The sequence below is a fragment of the Oncorhynchus gorbuscha genome, linkage group LG14 (genome assembly GCF_021184085.1).
Source record: "Oncorhynchus gorbuscha isolate QuinsamMale2020 ecotype Even-year linkage group LG14, OgorEven_v1.0, whole genome shotgun sequence".
Taxonomy (NCBI): domain Eukaryota; kingdom Metazoa; phylum Chordata; class Actinopteri; order Salmoniformes; family Salmonidae; genus Oncorhynchus; species Oncorhynchus gorbuscha.
The window spans coordinates 30,010,072-30,029,501 of NC_060186.1; the positions used below are offsets into that span (position 1 = coordinate 30,010,072).

At 42.6% G+C, this 19,430-nt stretch overlaps 1 protein-coding gene across 4 annotated transcripts in view; it reads left to right on the forward strand.

Annotated features, from left to right (window-relative positions):
• The window catches only part of cfap54 (cilia and flagella associated protein 54), a 149,453-nt gene that overhangs the window by 59,219 nt on the left and 70,804 nt on the right, over positions 1-19,430 (forward strand). For all 4 annotated transcript variants that reach the window (XM_046297739.1, XM_046297740.1, XM_046297741.1 and 1 more), the window contains 12 exons: positions 4,995-5,127; positions 6,493-6,588; positions 7,353-7,479; positions 11,468-11,567; positions 11,672-11,766; positions 12,306-12,506; positions 12,869-13,041; positions 13,256-13,458; positions 13,731-13,940; positions 17,956-18,149; positions 18,645-18,780; positions 19,021-19,144. In XM_046297739.1, coding sequence (XP_046153695.1) covers positions 4,995-5,127; positions 6,493-6,588; positions 7,353-7,479; positions 11,468-11,567; positions 11,672-11,766; positions 12,306-12,506; positions 12,869-13,041; positions 13,256-13,458; positions 13,731-13,940; positions 17,956-18,149; positions 18,645-18,780; positions 19,021-19,144 — 1,792 coding nt within the window. The remainder of the gene's footprint in view (positions 1-4,994; positions 5,128-6,492; positions 6,589-7,352; positions 7,480-11,467; positions 11,568-11,671; positions 11,767-12,305; positions 12,507-12,868; positions 13,042-13,255; positions 13,459-13,730; positions 13,941-17,955; positions 18,150-18,644; positions 18,781-19,020; positions 19,145-19,430) is intronic.

Sequence of the window (19,430 nt, forward strand, 5' to 3'; positions counted from 1 at the left end):
CACCTACTCATTCAAGGGTTTTTCTTTATTTTTACTACATCAACTATGAAATAACACATATGGAATCATGTAGTAACCAAAAAAGTCTTTAACAAATCAAAATATATTTCATATTTGAGATTCTTCAAAGTACCCACCTTTTGCCTTGATGACAGCTTTGCACATTCTTGGTATTCTCTCAACCAGCTTCACCTGGAATGCTTTTCCAACCGTCTTGAAGGAGTTTCCACATATGCTGAGCACTTGTTGGCTGCTTTTCCTTCACTCTGCAGTCCAACTCATCCCAAACCACCTCAATTGGGTTGAGGTTGGGTGATTGTGGAGGCCAGGTCATCTGATGCAGCACTCTATCACTCTCCTTCTTGGTCAAATAGCCCTTACACAGCCTGGAGGTGTGTTGGGTCATTGTCCTGTTGAAAACCAAATGATAGTCCCACTAAGCACAAACCAGATGGGATGGCGTATCGCTACAGAATGTTGTAGTAGCCATGCTGGTTAAGTGTGCCTTAAAATTCTAAATAAATTGTTGACTGTGTTACCAGCAAAGCACCCTTATACCATCACAGCTCCTCCTCCATGCTTCACGGTGGGAACCACACATGCCGAGATCATGCTTTCACCTACTCTGCATCTCACAAAGACGGTTGGAAGCAAAAATCTCTCATTTGGACTCATCAGACCAAAGGACAGATTTCCACCGGTCTAATGTCCATTGCTCGTGTTTCCTGGCCCATGCGAGTTCTGAATGGCTCAAACGCATTCAGAAGGAAAGAAATTCCACAAAGGAACTTTTAACAAGGCACACCTGTTCATCGAAATGCATTCTAGGTGAATATATAATGAAGCTGGTTGAGATATTGCCAAGCGTGTGCAAAGCTGTCATCAAGGCGAAGGTTGGCTACTTTAAAGAATCTCAAATATAAAATTTGTTTGGATTTATTTAGCACTTCTTTGGTTACTACATGATTCCATATGTGTTATTTCATAGTTGATGTCTTCACTATTATTTTGCAATGCAGAAAATAGTAAAAAATAAAGAAAAGCCTGGAATGAGTACGTGGGTCCAAACCTTTGACTGGTACTGTATGTCACATTGAGGATTGTGCTCTTTGCTTTGTGTGTGTGTCAGGGTTTCCGGACATTTAACCAGCAGCATTTTAATTGACTGATCATTGAAGAAATTGTGACTCACCACCTGGATTTATGTAGCAACATTTGAAATTGGGTTTTTAACATTGGTAAAAAGTAGAGACTCAGAGCTGCATCATGGTATATCATACACTGCATTTTTGAGGAACAATCGGAAAGTAATTCTGCTTTGGAAGCTGATACACTTGAAAAATCACTTTTGAGAAAAGGGCAATTTAGTGTGTACAGCCGGCACAGGTATTGAACCAGCACCTGTAGAAACTCAGTGATGCAGTGTCTTAGAACTTTGCGCCGCTCGGGCGCTGTACAATGTGACTGGTCGGGAGTAGGCTGCAGTACTACAGTAATAGCAAAATAATCCTAAGATTTCCACACCCTAATTGTAGTCTACTTTTCTCTTAGAATAAAAACCTTAGTGTAACAACAGTTTTATTAGTAAGTAATACTGACGAGTAGTAACAAATTAAATAAGTGTATCTTACCGGGTGTGCATGTGCAGGACAGAGGAATAGCAATTCTAACACTATTGTTCTAAATTCAATCACCTTCTTCATCCTCATCATTCAGTTCATTGAAATTCAATTTTGAAGTCATGCACAATTATCATTGGTTTATGTCACCCATTCATTGTCAGTTAGAGACACAGTAGCACCTTGGGACCCAAAAGCATAATCAGTGCTCTAACTCCTCCTTGCGCTGGTCTGGAGCAAAGAAGTAATGACTCAGAGTACCGTACTAAACCACAAATTACCTCTAAATCCCGCAGCATAATTCAAACTTTTAGTTGAGCAACCACTGTATGTTTTTTCGCGTTATTTGTAACTTACTTTGTACATAATGTTTCTGCCACCATGTCTTATGATCGAAAAGAGCTTCTACATATCAGGACAGCGATTACCCACCCCGTACTGGAGGAATACTTTTTCTTCATCGAGTCGGACGGGAAGGATTTACCTCAGACGCTCGACAAGGCCCTCTTCCCCGTCATTCACAGGAGAAAGAGACAGAGGTATCGAGGACAAAGGTCCGGGTGCCTTGTAAGGATCTGTCGCCGAGAGGGTAATCTACCTTTACCATCGGTCCTATTAGCCAACGTAAAATCAATCAATAATAAAATAGACAAACTATGATCACAAATTTCCTACCAATGGGATATTAAAAACTGTAATATCTTATATTTCACTGAGTCGTGGCTGAACGACGACATGAATAACGTACAGCTGTCGGGTTTTAAGCTTATTCGGCAGGATAGAACAGCAGCCTCTGGTAAGACAAGGGGTGGCGGTCTATGTATATTTGTAAACAACAGCTGGTGCATGAAATCCAAGAAAGTCTCAAGGTTTTACTCGCCTGAGGTAGAGTATCTCATGATAAGCTGTAGACCACACTATTTACCAAGATGGTTTTCATCTGTATTTTTCATAGGTGTTTATATACCACCACAAACCGATGCTCGCACTAAGACCACACTCAATGAGCTGTATACGGCCATAAGCAAGCAGGGAAACGTTCATCCAGAGGTGGCGCTCCTAGTGACCGGGGACCTTAATGCAGGGAAACTCAAATCAGTTTTACCTAATTTCTACCAGTATGTTAAATGTGCAACCAGGGGGGGAAGAAAACTCTAGACCACCTTTATTCCATACACAGAGACACGTACAAAGCTCTCCCTTGCCCTCCATTTGGCAAATTTGACCATAATGCTATCCTCCTGATTCTTGCTTACAAGCAAAAACTCAAACAGGAAGCAACAGTGACTCGGTCAATAAGAAAGTGGTCAGATGAAGCAGAGTCCTACAGGACTGTTTTGCTAGCACAGACTGGAATATGTTCCGGGATTCTTCCGATGGCATTGAGGAGTACACCACATTAGTCACTGGCTTCATCAATAAGTGCATCGATGACATCGTCCCCACAGTGACTGTACGTACATACAACCAGAAGCCATGGATTACAGGCAACATCCGCACTGAGCTAATGGGTAGAGCTGCCACTTTTGAGGAGCCGGACTCTAACACGGAAGCTTATAAGAAATCCTGCTATGCCTTCCGACAAACCATAAAACAGGCAAAGTGTCAATACAGGACTAAGATTGAATCGTACTACACTGTCTCCGATGCTCGTCAGATGTGGCAGGGCTTGCAAACTATTACAGACTGCAAAGGGAAGCACAGTCGTGAGCTTCCCAGTGACATGAGCCTACCAGACAAGCTAAATTATTATATGCTCGCTTCGAGGCAAGTAACACTTAAGGCAAGCATGAGAGCATCAGCTGTTCCAGACGATTGTGTGATCACGCTCTCCGTAGCCGATGTGGGTAAGATCTTTAAACAGGTCAACATTCACAAGGCCGCAGGGCCAGATGGATTACTAGGACGTGTACTCCTAGCAAGTGTCTTCACTGACATTTTCAACCTGTCCCTAATGGAGTCTGTAATACCAACATGTTTCAAACAGACCACCATAGACCCTGTTCCCAAGAACACTAAGGTAACCTGCCTAAATGACTACAGACTACAGAAAGGCTGGTCATGGCTCACATCAACACCGTTATCCCAGAAACCCTAGACCCAATTTGCATACCGCCCCAATAGATCCACAGATGATGCGGTCTCTTGCACTCAACACTGCAAGAAACTTTCCCATTGACTACAGCTCAGCGTTCAACATCACAGTGCCCTCAAAGCTCATCACTAAGCTTGGGACTAAACACCTCCCTCTGCAAATGGATCCTGGACTTCCTGACGGGCTGACCCAGGTGGTAAGGGTAGGTAACAACACATCCGCCACGCTGATCCTCAACACGGGGGCCCCTCAGGGGTACTTGCTCATTCCCCTCCTGTACTCCCTGTTCACTCATGACTGCATGGCCAGGCACTACTCCAACACCATTATCAAGTTTGCTGAAGACAAAACAGTGGTAGGCCTGATCACCAACAACGAAGAGACAGCCTATAGGGAGGAGGTCAGAGACCTGGCCGTGTGGTGCCAGGACAACAACCTCTCCCTCAATGTAAACAAGACAAAGGAGATGATTGTGGACTACAGGAAAAAGAGGACCTACCACGCCCCCATTCTCATCGACAGGACTGCAGTGGAGCAGGTTGAGAGCTTCAAGTTCCTTGTTGTCCACATCACCAACAAACTAACATGGTCCAAACACACTACGAACGTCGTGAAGAGGGCACGAGCATCCTGACTGGTTGCATCACTGCCTGGTATGGCAACTGCTCGGCCTCTGACCGCAAAGCACTTCAGAGGGTAGTGCGTACGGCCCAGTACATCACTGGGGCCAAGCTTCCTGCCATCCAGGACTTCTTTACCAGGCGGTGTCAGAGGAAGGCCCTAAAAATTGTCAAAGACTCCAGTCACCCTAGCCACAGACTGTTCTCTCTGCAACCGCACTGGAGCGGTAGCAGGTACTGGAGCGCCAAGTCTAGGTCCAAAAGGCTTCTTAACAGCTACCCCAAGCCATGAGACTCCTGAACAGCTAATCAATGGGCTATCCAGACTATTTGCATTGCCATCCAGACTATTTGCATCTCGCGTTACATCTACTGGTATGGATAGGCTAAAATACATTACTTCACAATGGGATTTGTTTTCTTCTCCCAGACACATTTTCTTTGGGGGGGGGGGCAAAAGCCGGCTAATGGAAACCTTGGTGTGTGTGTGTGTGTGTGTGTGTGTGTGTGTGTGTGTGTGTGTGTGTGTGTGTGTGTGTGTGTGTGTGTGTGTGTGTGTGTGTGTGTGTGTGTGTGTGTGTGTGTGTGTGTGTGTGTGTGTGTGTGTGTGTGTGTGTGTGTGTGTGTGTGTGTGTGTGTGTGTGTGACCGGATTGAGAAGTTGATGAAGAAGGCAGGCAGCATCCAGGGAGAGGAGGAGCAGAATGAACAGATGAAGGCTCTGGAGGGCAGTGCCATGAAGAACAAGAGGACTGGAACCTTCATGCAGCATGACAGCTCAGCCTGGAGCAGGGGTATGAGATACTACAGGCCTTTGCTGTACTGTCCTGTGCTAACTGTCCTGTTTGTAACATTGTAGACATTAAAACAAATTACTATCAACTGTTGTTGATTGGCAATATTCTATTATACAGTGGGGCAAAAAAAGTATTTAGTCAGCCACCAATTGTGCAAGTTCCTCCCACTTAAAAAGATGAGAGAGGTCTGTGTTTGGGATCATTGTCATGCTGAAAGACCCAGCCACGTTTCATCTTCAATGCCCTTGCTGATGGAAGGAGGTTTTCACTCAAAATCTCACGATACATGGCCCCATTCATTCTTTCCTTTACACGGATCAGTCATCCTGGTCCCTTTGCATAAAAACAGCCCCAAAGCATGATGTTTCCACCCCCATGCTTCACAGTAGGTATGGTGTTCTTTGGATGCAACTCAGCATTCTTTGTCCTCCAAACACGACGAGTTGAGTTTTTACCAAAAAGTTATATTTTGGTTTCATCTGACCATATGACATTCTCCCAATCTTCTTCTGGATCATCCAAATGCTCTCTAGCAAACTTCAGATGGGTCTGGACATGTACTGGCTTAAGCAGGGAGACACTGGCACTGCAGGATTTGAGACATTGGCGGCGTAGAGTGTTACTGATGGGAGGCTTTGTTACTTTGGTCCCAGCTCTCTGCAGATCATTCACTAGGTCCCCCCGTGTGGTACTGGGATTTTTGCTCACCGTTCTTGTGATAATTTTGATCCCACGGGGTGAGATCCTGCGTGGAGCCCCAGATCGAGGGAGATTATCAGTGGTCTTGTATGTCTTCCATTTCCTAATAATTGCTCCCACAGTTGATTTCTTCAAACCAAGCTGCTTACCTATTGCATATTCAGTCTTCCCAGCCTGGTGGAGGTCTACAATTTTGTTTCTGGTGTCCTTTGACAGCTCTTTGGTCTTGGCCATAGTGGAGTTTGGAGTTGGAGTGGGAGGTTGTGGACAGGTGTCTTTTATACTGATAACAAGTTCAAACAGGTGCCATTAATACAGGTAACGAGTGGAGGACAGAGGAGCCTCTTAAAGAAGAAGTTACAGGTCTGTGAGAGCCAGAAATCTTGCTTATTTGTAGGTGACCAAATACTTATTTTCCACCATAATTTGCAAATAAATAAATTACAAATCCTACAATGTTATTTTCTGGATTTTTTTCCTTCTCATTTTGTCTGTCATAGTTGAAGTGTACCTATGATGAAAATTACAGGCCTCTCTCATCTTTTTAAGTGGGAGAACTTGCACAATTGGTGGCTGACTAAATACTTTTTTGCCCCACTGTATATGTATGATTGAATATGGATTGATTCTATTATATTCTCTTCTCTTCTACATTATTCTTAGCGGTGGCCCATGCTCATGAACTGACTGGACAGGAGGACCCCATTCTGCTGTACCCCATCGTCACCAACAGCCCTCTGAAGGCTGCTTTCAAAGATTGTACGTATTTATTAACCCTATCTCTGTCTTCCCTCTGTGTTTACTGTACCTGTCTTCCCTAGGTGTTTAGTGCCTTCAGAAAGTATTCACAGTCCTTGACGTTTTCTTCATTTGATATGCTTGTCATCAGCAAGGACAAGGGAGTGTTTTAGGATAAAAAGAAATGGAATAGAGCTAAGCACAAGCAAATCCTAGAGGAAAAGATGCTTTCCAACAGACACTGGGAGACAAATTCACCTTTCAGCAGGACAATAACCTAAAACACAAGGTCAAATATGTACTGGAATTGCTTACCAAGACCTACTTGAATGTTCCTGAGTGGCCTAGTTACAGTTTTGAGTCAAATCGGCTTGAAAATCTATGACAAGACTTAAAAATGATCTGTCTAGCAATGGTCAACAAGCAATTTGACAAAGATTACATTTTTTCAATAATAGTGCAAATATTGTACAATCCAAGGTGTGCAAAGCTCTTAGAGACTTACCCAGAAATAATCACAGCTGTAATCGCTGCCAAAGGTGATCCTAACATGTATTGTCTCAGGGATATGAATACTTATGTAAATTTGATATTTCTATATTTTATTTTCAATAAATGTGTAAAGATTTCTAAAAACATGTTTTCACCTTTTGAGAAAAAATATATGTAGGCTGTAACACAACAAAATATTGAATAAGTCAAGGGGTATGAATACTTTCTGAAGGCACTTTGTGTATGTGTCTGGCTGTACTGTATGATCAATGAGTATTTGGCCTGTGTTTCAGTGATGAAGTTCAAGCGCAAGGCGTGCTTCATGGAGTTTGCTGTGCTGCTGCTCCAGAGGACCATGCAGGCAGACCATCTAGAGCTGGTCCTGCAGTGGGGACACGACATATTTGGCTGGCTTAGCAGGTACTGTATAGAACCGCCCTCTAAGTACTATTATCACATTTTAGTTAGTAGACCTGCGTGGACCTCTGTGGACCAGTTTAGTGGACTTGCGTGGTTCTGACAGACATTTTTGCTTATAAATCGATCTGTGGACACGGTAGGATTCACACAGACACAGGAGTATGTCTCTTCTGCCTGTGTGTAGCAGGATGTGAAATCTGACACCACTTGAAGCTGGGCTGTCCCTCCTATCATTTCATTTGCTCTACCGACTGTCCATCAACTCCTGACTGAACTCTAACTAACAACTAACGCAGCAGGAGAGAGTGGTTTCGTCATTGTAACACATTCAGAGATAAATTAATAGCCAGTAATCTAAAATAATTTATATATTTTAAACAAAAAAAAACACTTTCTGTTTGCCATAGACAGACAGTATTAACATGAGATGAAAGGCGATTTCCTAGTTTAGATATATTTTCCCTAACACTGACAAGCTGACCAAACCGCTCGCACCCCTGCGTGCTCCATAATGCCCATGTTGATTTTGTACCCCCACACCAGACATGATCAGGACACGCATGTTGAAATATCATAACAAACTGAACCAATTATATTAATTTGGGGACAGGTCGAAAAGCATTAAGCATTTATTTAGCTAGCTGGTCCTGGGATATAAACATTTTGTTGTTATTTTTCCTGAAATTCACAAGTCCTCTACTGCGACAATTAATACACAGATAAAACGGCAAACCGAATTCCTTTCTCGTCATCTCTCCTCCTTCCACAGCATTCTTTTTTACTTCTTTGGGCTTTATATGGAGGTTGGCTACCAGCTTTACGGTGCGTTACTGACTGGAGTGTGGACGTCAGTTCATCTTTCAATCACCCACGTGGGTATGTGCTCCTAAAACCAGTGAGGAGATGGCACGTGGGTATATGCTAAAAACCAAAGAGGAGATTTGAGAGGCAGGACTTTCCCGAAGCGGATCCTCTGTTGGCCCACCACCCAGGACAATGGATTGGATCCCAGCCGGCGACCCAAAACAACCGCGCCGCAGAAGGGGCAGTCTTCTGGTCAGGCTCCGTAGACGGGCACATCGCGCACCGCTCTCGAGCATACTACTCGCCAATATCCAGTCTCTTGACAACAAGGGTTGCCTTCCAGAGAGACTGTAACGTTCTTTGTTTTACGGAAACATGGCTCACTCGAGACACGCTATCGGAGTTGGTACAGCCACCTGGTTTCTTCACGCAACGCGCCGACAGAAACAAGCATCTCTCTGGTAAGAAGAAGGGTGGGTTGTATATGCCTTTTGATTAACGAGACGTGGTGTGATCATAACAACATACAGGAACTCAAGTCCTTTTGTTCACCTGACTTAGAATTCCTCACAATCAAATGCCAACCGCATTATCTACCAAGAGAATCCTCTTCGATCATAATCACAGCCGTGTGTATCCCCCCCAAGCAGACACCTCGACGGCCCTGAAAGAACTTCATTGGACTCTATGTAAACTGGAAACCACATATCCTGAGGTTGCATTATTGTAGCTGGGGATTTAAAAAAGGCTATTCTGAAAACAAGGCTCCCTAAATTTGATCAGCATATCGATTGCGCGACCTGGGCTGGTAAAATCCTAGATCATTGTTATTCTAACTTCCGCGACGCATATAAAGCCCTCCCCGCCCTCCTTTCGGAAAAGCTGACCATGGCTCCTGCCTATAGACAGAAACTAAAAACGGAAGCACTCGTGCTCAGGTCTGTTCAATGCTGGTCCGACCAATCGGATTCCACGCTTCAAGATTGCTTTCATCACGTGGACTGGGATATGTTCCGCATAGCGTCGAACCACTACATTGATGAATACGAGTTTATTAGCGAGTGCATCGGTGATGTTGTACCCACAGCGTCTATTAAAACATTCCCGGAATGTGACCGGAAACATGACCGAATACAAACAGTGTAGCTATTCCCTCCGCAAGGTAATCAAACAAGCTAAGTGCCAGTATAGAGACAAAGTAGAGCTGCAATTCAACGGCAATGACACGAGAGGTATGTGGCAGGGTCTATGGACCTTGATGTCTCGCTCCCAGACAAACTAAACAACTTCTTTTCTCGCTTTGAGGACAATACAGTGCCACTGACACGGCCCCCTACCAAAACTTGTGGGCTCTACTTCACTGCAGCCAACATGAGTAAAACATTTAAACGTGTTAACCCCTGCAAGGCTGCAGGCCCAGACAGCATCCCCAGCCGCGTCCTCAGCGCATTGGCAGACCAGCTAGCTGGTGTGTTTACAGACATATTCAATAAATCCTTATCCCAGTATGCTGTTCACACATGCTGCAAGATGGCTACCATTGTTCCTGTTCCCAAGAAAGCTAAGGTAACTGAGATAAATGACTACCGCCCCATAGCACTCACTTCCGTCATCATGAAGTGCTTTGAGAAACTAGTCAAGGATCATATCACCTCCACCCTACCTGACACCCTGGTCTTGGCCATTGTGGAGAGGTTGGAGTCTGTTTGATTGAGTGTGTGAACAGGTATCTTTAATACAGGTAACGTGTTCAAACAGGTGCAGGTAATACAGGTAATGAGTGGAGAACAGGAGGGCTTCTTAAAGGAAAACTAACAGGTCTGTGAGAGCCAGAATTCTTACTGGTTGGTAGGTGATCAAATACTTATGTCATGCAATAAAATGCAAATAAATTACTTAAAAATCATACAATGTGATTTTCTGGATGTTTGTTTTAGATTCCATATCTCACAGTTGAAGTGTACATATGACAAAAATTACAGACCTCTACATGATTTGTAAGTAGGAAAACCTGCAAAATCGGCAGTGTATCAAATATAAGTAATTTCAAACCACACAGTTTGGTTGAATATGAAATACATCATATTAAACATTTCATATTTTCATTATATTTCTGCTGTGTACTTGAGCTCAAAAGTGACTACACCTCAGCAATGTATAACTATTTTTACCAGAAAGGTGAGATTTTAACCTTTCTTGGAGTTTGCAGCATTACTAGTTATTATGTATTTATATTTATTAAGGATCCCCATTAGCTGCGGGAAAGGCAGCAGCTTCTCTTCCTGGTGTCCAAACACAAGGCATTTACATTACATATTCAGTTCCAGTCAAAGGTTTTTGAGACACCTACTCATTACAGGGATTTTCTTTATTTTTTACTATTTTCTACACACTTGTTAGATTTTTTTGACTGCACTTGAAGAAACTTTCAAAGTTCTTCAAATTTTCCGGATTGACTAACCTTCATGTCTTAAAGTAATGGTGGACTGTCGCTTATTTGAGCTGTTCTTGTCATAATATGGACTTGGTATTTTACCAAATAGGGCTATCTTCTGTATACCACCCCTACCTTGTCATGTCAAGAGTGTGCAAAGCTGTCATCAAGGCAAAGGGTGGCTACTTTGGAGAATCTCAAATATAAAACCTATTTTGATTTGTTTAACACTTTTTTGGTTACTACATGAGTCCATATGTGTTATGTCTTCACTATTATTCTACAATGTAGAAAATAGTAAGAAAATTAAGAAAAACCGTTGAATGAGTAGGTGTGTCCAACTTTTGACTGGTACTGTAAAACAACAGATAAAACAGTACAAATGTTAAAATAGTACATCATATAACATTATTACACCACTAAATATCTACAATACAAAATGTATAGTACCACCATACAACAATATTACAGTGTAGGTGTGTTTAGAGTGCGTGTGCTGTCGCTTGTGTGTGTCTCTTCACAGTCCCCACTTTATGGCCCTCATGATAAATAATTACTTTTGGGGATTACGTAGATTACATTTTGATTATCTTTAGTTACATTTAAGAGTTTAAAGAATGATGTACAGTATGTTGTTGTTGTTTTAGGGCTCTGATTTATATATACCAAGTGACAGACCAGGACAAACACTTGCGCGGTCAGACTCAGAACCCAACTGTATGTGATGTGGTGTGTGCGTGTGTGTGACAGGAGGGATGAGGGACTGATAGGGCCTAAGAAGGGCCCAGGGGACAGATCAACCTCAGGGAAAGAACTGAAGAAGTACTCCTCCTCCATTGTGGAGTACAAGGTGAGCTCAGCTAAAATCCTTCCCTTTTCTTTTCTGTCCCTCCCATGAAGCTATTGCAGAAGAATAATTCAATAAATCTGATAGCCGTTTGTTGTCTCCTTTAGAAGAATAAAGCTAGTACATTCTGGAGTGACAAGAAGAGGAAAGAGCTTCTCCAGAAGAAACAACTGACTGCTCTGAAAGCACAGAACACAGAGAGGTGGGTACTGTAATACTTGTCTTCGTCCTCCTCTGATGAGGAGTAAGAAATGTCAGACCAATGCGCAGCGTGGTAGGTGTCCATATTGTCTTTAATACGAATACTGAACACTTGAACAAAAACAATAAAACGAAAAAACAAAAAGTCCTGAACAGTGAAGCAAAACACAGAACAGAAAAAATCACCCACCACTCAAAGGTGAAACCTGGCTACCTAAGTATGGTTCTCAATCAGGGACAACAATTGACAGCTGCCTCTGATTGAGATCCATACCAGGCCAAACACAGAAATCCCAAATTATAGAAAAAAGAACATAGACTGCCCACCCCAACTCACGCCCTGACCATACTAAAACAAAGACAAAACAAAGGAACTAAGGTCAGAATGTGACAGGTACAGTACTTTTACAGCAACTGTCTCTCTTTGTGCTTATGACCAATTACTGTTCAGCGTTTACACCAATTGCATGAGTGTTGTTTATGCAAGTGTACATGTGTGTCCTTACCTGCATGTATGCTCTGCTCACATCTGTGTGTCAGGGAGTGTAAGGCGGTGGACACCATGCTGAACCAGCTAGCCCCCCTGGTGCGCCGTCACCAGCGTCGGAGGCGTCTGAGACAGGTGTGTTCTGAGGAGTGGTTGTGGAGGTGTCACCTCAACCTTAGCATCGCCAGGGCTCACCTGGGACTACTGAGAAGGAGCCTGGAGAACCAACAGGGCCTTGGGGCCCAACAACACAGGTAAATATAGACACAAACACACACATGCATACATACACATATACACACACACATACAGATCACTGTTTTCCACATATACATACTGTACCCTTGTCACGCTATCATTCCCTCCAGATTGTACTGTGCTGGCTCAGATGTTTTCACAGTCACTGTCCTTTCCAGCACGATTCGCTAAGAGTGTAGCTAAAAGTGAGCTGAGCTAGCCCTATAACGTATCTGGTGCCAGCTCACTTTTAAGCAAGCATAGGAGTTAGCTACATTTCTGTGTTTTATTAATTGTACATATATTTACAATATTTTTGTGTACATTTTACATTTTACAACAAAGACAATAGACCATGATGACATTTTTGTTCTTGTAGCTACAGCCAGCTGCCTCCGTCGTTGTTCTCCCTGGCCCACTCTGGTACTCTGGTGAGGTGGAGGAACATGCATCAGCACATCGGAGTCCCTGACCTGATCCCCCCGGCCCCCAAAGCCACGCCCCAGCCCTGCCTCAGAGCCATTCTCCACAAGGCCAAGGAGAGAGGACAGGGTAAGGAAATAACTAACTAAACCAGCTAACTGTCATCAACACTCTCTCCCTCTCCCTGTCTCTCTTTTTTTTCTTTTGCTGTCTATATCTCTCTCTTTCACTCTCTCTCCCTCTCCCTATGTCTCTTTTTTTGACCCATCACCAGAGGAGTCACACATCAGAGGACAAGAACATTCTTGCTATCTTTCACACTTTCTCTCTCCCCACCCTTCAGCTGCCACCACCACCAGTGGAGAGGACTTCAGCACGACAGAGAGCAGTGAGCAGGACAGTGAGCAGGACTCTCCCCGTACCCAGCCGGCTGTGGACTCGGACTATAGTGAGCCCTCAGTGATGACCACCTCCCCGACCAGACGCACTTCCACTCAGCTGCTGGAGTCACTCAACAAGGCTGCCCTGCACCTCCGCAGAGCCATGGTACCTGATATACACACACAAACAGACACGGATGCATATACACACGAACACACACACACACATACAAACAGGCAACAAAAATTAAATAATCATGCACTGTATGTATGCATACATGTGCCCACACACACTCCAAAATGTAAACCGTAACGTCAGTACAAACAATATCTGTATTTATGTTGAGAGTGTAATGTGTTTGGCAATGACCTGTATATTGGTATGTTTATGTATGGTATTTTTGAAGGGTGTGTGTGTGTGTGTGTGTGTGTAAACAGGTACTTGCCCATCGTGGGGGCCACTGGACAACGTTGCAGTGTGTGTGTCGGACACTATGGGACCAGGGCTGTACCATCACTCTACTAGTAGACAGGGGTACATCCATGGAGCCCCCCATCCCTTTAACATTGGACCAGCTCAACACTGTCCTCACCCCTTTGTTTGAGCTGGCTACAGACCTCGTCATGAACATGATGGAGACGATGCAGGTCTCACTTTATCACTTTACTCTTACTTGCTTTTGAGCTCGATTATTGTTCAACTCATAAACATACTAATTTGTCTACACAACTTCACCAAACACTCGATATTGCTAAAGCAACATCAAAGTAATGTATAAACTAATATACAGTGGCGTCCGAAATTATTGACACCCTTGATAAAGAAAAGCATAAATGACTGTATATAATAAATAATTCAAATGCTGAGCTACACTGAGTACAAAACATATTTGGAACACCTGCAGGTTCCATGACATAGACTGAGCTGGTGAATCCAGGCTTATTGATGTCAGTCATTATTGGGAAGTTGTTCCTAATGTTTGGTATACTCAGTGTTTATTGTATGCAAAAAAAGGGACATTATATTATTTTATACTAATGCTATTGCTCAGAGATATAACTTACGTTTAACAGGTAATATATACTGAACAAAAATGAGTGACTGAATGACTGAGTTACAGTTAAATCCTTTAACAGTTAAATGTACTGCCAAATTCTTTAAAACGTCCTTGGATGCGACTTATGGTAGAGACAATAACTTAACATTTTCTGACAACAGCTCTGGTGGAAATTCCTGCAGTCAGCATGCCAATTGCACGCTCCCTCAAAGCTTGAGACATCTGTGGCAGGCATTGTGTTGTGTGACAAAACTGCACATTTTACAGTGGCCTTTTATTTTCCCCAGCACAAGATGCACCTGTGTAATGATCATGCTGTTTAATCAGCTTCTTGATATGGCTTCGTGATTATTGCAGCTCAATGGCGATAACTTTTGTTGACAATTTTGGAAACAAAACATGAGGATGGGATCCACCCAAATAATTTGGGTTCCTGGATCCTTTCACAGCATTATAAGGCTGCGTTGAGACAATGATTTATCAATGACCCATGTCCAGCTCAGTTAATCCCTACCATTGGGCCGCTGAGTTATCATAATGCTTTAGCAAATGTACATTATACCAGGGGCATTGGTAGAAACAATGTACGTAACCCTATTTATGTCCCGCTAACTGCCCTGAATGCCTCTGCTGATCCTACAACTGTTTTATGCAGCAATTATGTGTCTATGAACCAGATTTAGGCTGTTATCACTGAGGCAGTGTGCCCTTGTAGGAAGTCCTCTGTGTGCAGCTCACCCTGCAACAACATAAATAACAGGGGAATATCTACTGCTGCTAAGCTTCTCAGTAAAGCTGGGGCGGCAGGATAGCCTAGTGGTTAGAGCGTTGGACTAGTAACTGGAAGGTTGCAAGTTCAAATCACTGAGCTGACAAGGTACAAATCTGTCGTTCTGCCCCTGAACAGGCAGTTAACCCACTGTTCCTAGGCGGTCATTGAAAATAAGAATTTGTTCTTAACTGACTTACTTGCCTAGTAAAATAAAGGTAAAATTAAAAATTACGATTAAAAAGCAATGAAAACAAGCAAGCATCCCAAAAAACTGCTCAAAGTGCATGTTAACATATCTAGCTTAAGAAACAAGATTCATGAACTTAGTAACTTGCTAGTAACAGATGACATTCATATTCTGTCTATCTCTGAAACTCACTTAGATAATACCTTTGATGATACGTGGTAGCAATACATGGTTATAACATTTACTGAAAATACAGAAATGCCAATGGTGGAGGTGTTGCAGTCTACATTAAGGACCACATTCCTGTTAAGATAAGAGAGGATCTCATGTTAAATACTGTTGAAGTAATATGGCTACAGGTTCATCTGCCTCAACTAAAGCCTATTCTGGTGGGAAGCTGCTTTAGACCAACACGTGGTAAGTCAGTATCTGGATAATATGTGTGAAATGCTTGATAATGTATGTGATATCAACAGAGAGGTATATTTTCTGGGTGATTTAAATATTGACTGGCTTTCTTCAGGCTGCCCACTGAGGAAAAAACTTCAAACTGTAACCAGTGCCTGCAACCTGGTTCAGGTAGTCATTCAACCTACCAGGGTAGTTACAAACAGCACAGGAATTAAATCAACATTTATTGATCATATCTTTACTAAATGTGTGCTTGAAAGCAGTATCCAGATCCATCGGATGTAGTGATCACAATATAGTTGCCATATCTAGGAAAACCAACGTTTCAAAGGCTGAGCCTAATATAGTGTATAAGAGGTCATACAATAAGTTTTGTAGTGATTCCTATGTTGATGTAAAGAATATTTGTTGGTCCGTGGTGCGTAATGAGGACCAACCAGACGCTTCACTTGACACATTTATGAAATTGCTTATCCCAGTTACTAAAAAGCATACACCCATTAAGAAAATTACTGTAAAAACTGTTAAATCCCCATGGATTGATGAGGAATTGAAAAATTGTAGGGTTGAGAGGGATGAGGCAAAAGGTATGGCAAGTAAGTCTGGCTATACAACCAATTGGCAAACGTACTGCATATTGAGAAATCATGTGACTCAAATGAATAAAAAGAAGAAGAAACTATACTATGAAACACACATAAATGACATAAAGAATGAGAGTAAAAAGCTTTAATTAAATTTTCAGCTCCATAATTCATTGAATCAGATGGCTCATTTGTTACAAAACCGACTGATATTGCAAACTACTTTAATACTTTTTTCATTCGCAAGATTAGCACATTTAGGCATGACGTGACAGCAGCAAACGCTAACACGATACATCCAAGTATATCTGACCAAACTATTATTGACAAGAATTGTAATTTTGAATTCCGCGTGTGGAGGAGGTGAAAAAAATATTGTCTATCAACAATGACAAGCCACCAGGGTCTGACAACTTGGATGGAAAATTCCTGAGGATAATAGCAGACGACGTTGTCACTCCTATTTTCCATATCTTCAATGTATGCCTACTTGAAAGAAAGTGTGTGCCCTCAGGCCTGGAGGGAAGCAAAAGTCATTCCCCTACCTAAGAATAGTAAAGCCCCCTTTACTGGCTCAAATAGATGATCAATCAGCCTGTTACCAACCCTTTGTTAGCTTTAAGAAAAAATTATGTTTGGCCTGATACAATGCTATTTCACAGTAATATACATTGCTAATGTTGTAAATTAATATTGTAGCTGGAAACTGCTCATTTACAATGGAATATCTACATAGGCGTACAGAGGCCCATTATCAGCAACCATCACTCCTGTGTTCCAATGGCACATTGTCTTAGCTAATCCAAGTTTATAATTTTATAAGGCTAAATGATCATTAGAAAACCCTTTTGCAATTATGTTAGCACAGCTGAAAGCTGTGGTCCTGATTAAAGAAGCAATAAAACTGGCCTTTATACAGTCGTGTGGTCAAAAACAAGGACATTTCTAAGTGACCTCAAACTTTTGAACGGTAGTGTACCTACACACACATGATAACATACCCACTATACACACACGTACACATGGATTTTGTGTTGTAGATATGTGGTAGTGGAGTAGGGGCCTGAGGGCACACACTTAGTGTGTTGTGAATTCTGTATAACTGCATTAATTTTGCCGGACCCCAGGAAGAGTTGCTGCTTCCTTGGCAGAAATTAGCTTTTTGTCCATATGGAAAATGTCTGGGAAAACTTATATCAGCTCATAAAACATTGGACCAACACTTTACATGTTGCATTTATATTTTTTGTTCAGTAAATATCTATTTTTCAAAAACATAGGGGTCAAAATGATTGAAAACAGAGGCATCAATAATTTTGACCTCTACCTCTTTGAGAGAAAAAAAAGATTACTTTTTAAATAAAATGTCTTTCTTTGAGCAATTTTATTGTGTGAAATAATATAATGTCCCCATTTTTCCCCCGTAAAATATAGCTCAGTATTTGAATTATTTATTTTATTCAGTCATTTTGTCTCATCAAGTGTGTCAATAATTTTGGGCCCCACTGTATGTACAACATTGAAACAAACTTCATTTTTTGTACAAAAATCTTTAACTTGAGTCGAAAATATAATTAAATAATTGACACCACTATTATACCATGTGAATAATTGTACTTTTGTGTGTCTGTTTCCCTCTATCCATCCTTAGCTCTGGCAGGTGTTTGAATTGGAGGATGAGGAGATGGAGGCCAGCATGCACTTCTCCGCCCCTCTGGATGACAGTACCCTGGTGGACCTGAGATGGATCAGGAGTCTCACCCTTCACACCCTTGAGCTGCTCTACCTCGAGGCTCGCTGGGAGACTCTGGCTCACCTTGCCCTGCTCTTCAACTCACACACACGGTAGGTAAAATCCCACACACACACACTCTCTCTCTCTCTTGCTCTCTTTCTCTTGCTCTCTCACTATCTCTCTTGCTCTCTCTCTTTCTCGCTCTCTCTCTTGCTCTCCACACACTCACACAGACACACTACCTTTCTCTCTCTTGCTCTCTCTCCCTCTCGTTCTTGCTCTCCAAACACACACACACACACACACACACACACACACACACACACACACACACACACACACACACACACACACACACACACACACACACACACACACACACACACACACACACACACACACACACACACACACACACACACACACACACACACACACACACACTATCTCTCTCTCTCTTGCTCTCTCTCTTGCTCTCCATACACTCGCACAGTCGACCCTGCTCTTCAACTCACACACATAGTAGGTAGTTTCCATCCTGTCACAGGGAGATGTGCGTGCCTGTGTGCCAGTACTGTCTCTGTCCTGTATGTTGTGCATCCCAGAGAGCGCTACACCCACATGGTCACTCCTATCCTGGTCCATGCTCAGAGGAGACTGCTAGAGAGGATCAGCAACTTCGGAGGACCTCCGGTCCCTCAGCCACACTTCATCAAAACACAGAACGTCACTGGAGAGAAGGTTAGAGAGAATAGACACAAACATTTACCACCCAATGAACAGGGTGTCATACTTGAACTCAATGTCAGGACACTAATCCATTCCTAAGGCTTAGTGTGGACTAGAGGATAACTCTGCTTCTATGGGGTATGGTTTATAATTAATACTGTAGAGACAGAATTGAGACTACTGCTGTGTGTTAGCATGCTGTTTGTGTGTGTACAGTGTGTGTGTTGAACAGTCTCTACCCCTGCGTGTCAGATCACCTGTAAGAACTATGCAGGGAGACAGCTGCTGAATTGCTGGACTCCCCCTGCTGTGCCTGCCCCCAGGCGAGGGTGCAACACTCCCACCAACCCAAACGCTGAGCTCCTCGAACTCTCTGGTACAGGAATCCAGTAGCAGCTGGAAATCAATCAGTCAATCAATTAATCATATTTTATTGCTATAAGTCGATAAGCCTAGCACTATTGATATAGGCCAACCTTATTATGCTATTTATTCCAGGGCTTGACATTAACTTTTTTATCTCTTGTCCTTCGGACAAGTAGGACTTTTTTTTTTTACTTGTCAAAGTTTAAGTCACTTGTCCCTCCAAAAATGTAAATGGTATTTAACACCATTTCTACGTCATTGAATAATGCAAGGAACCACTTTACAAAATAAAATGC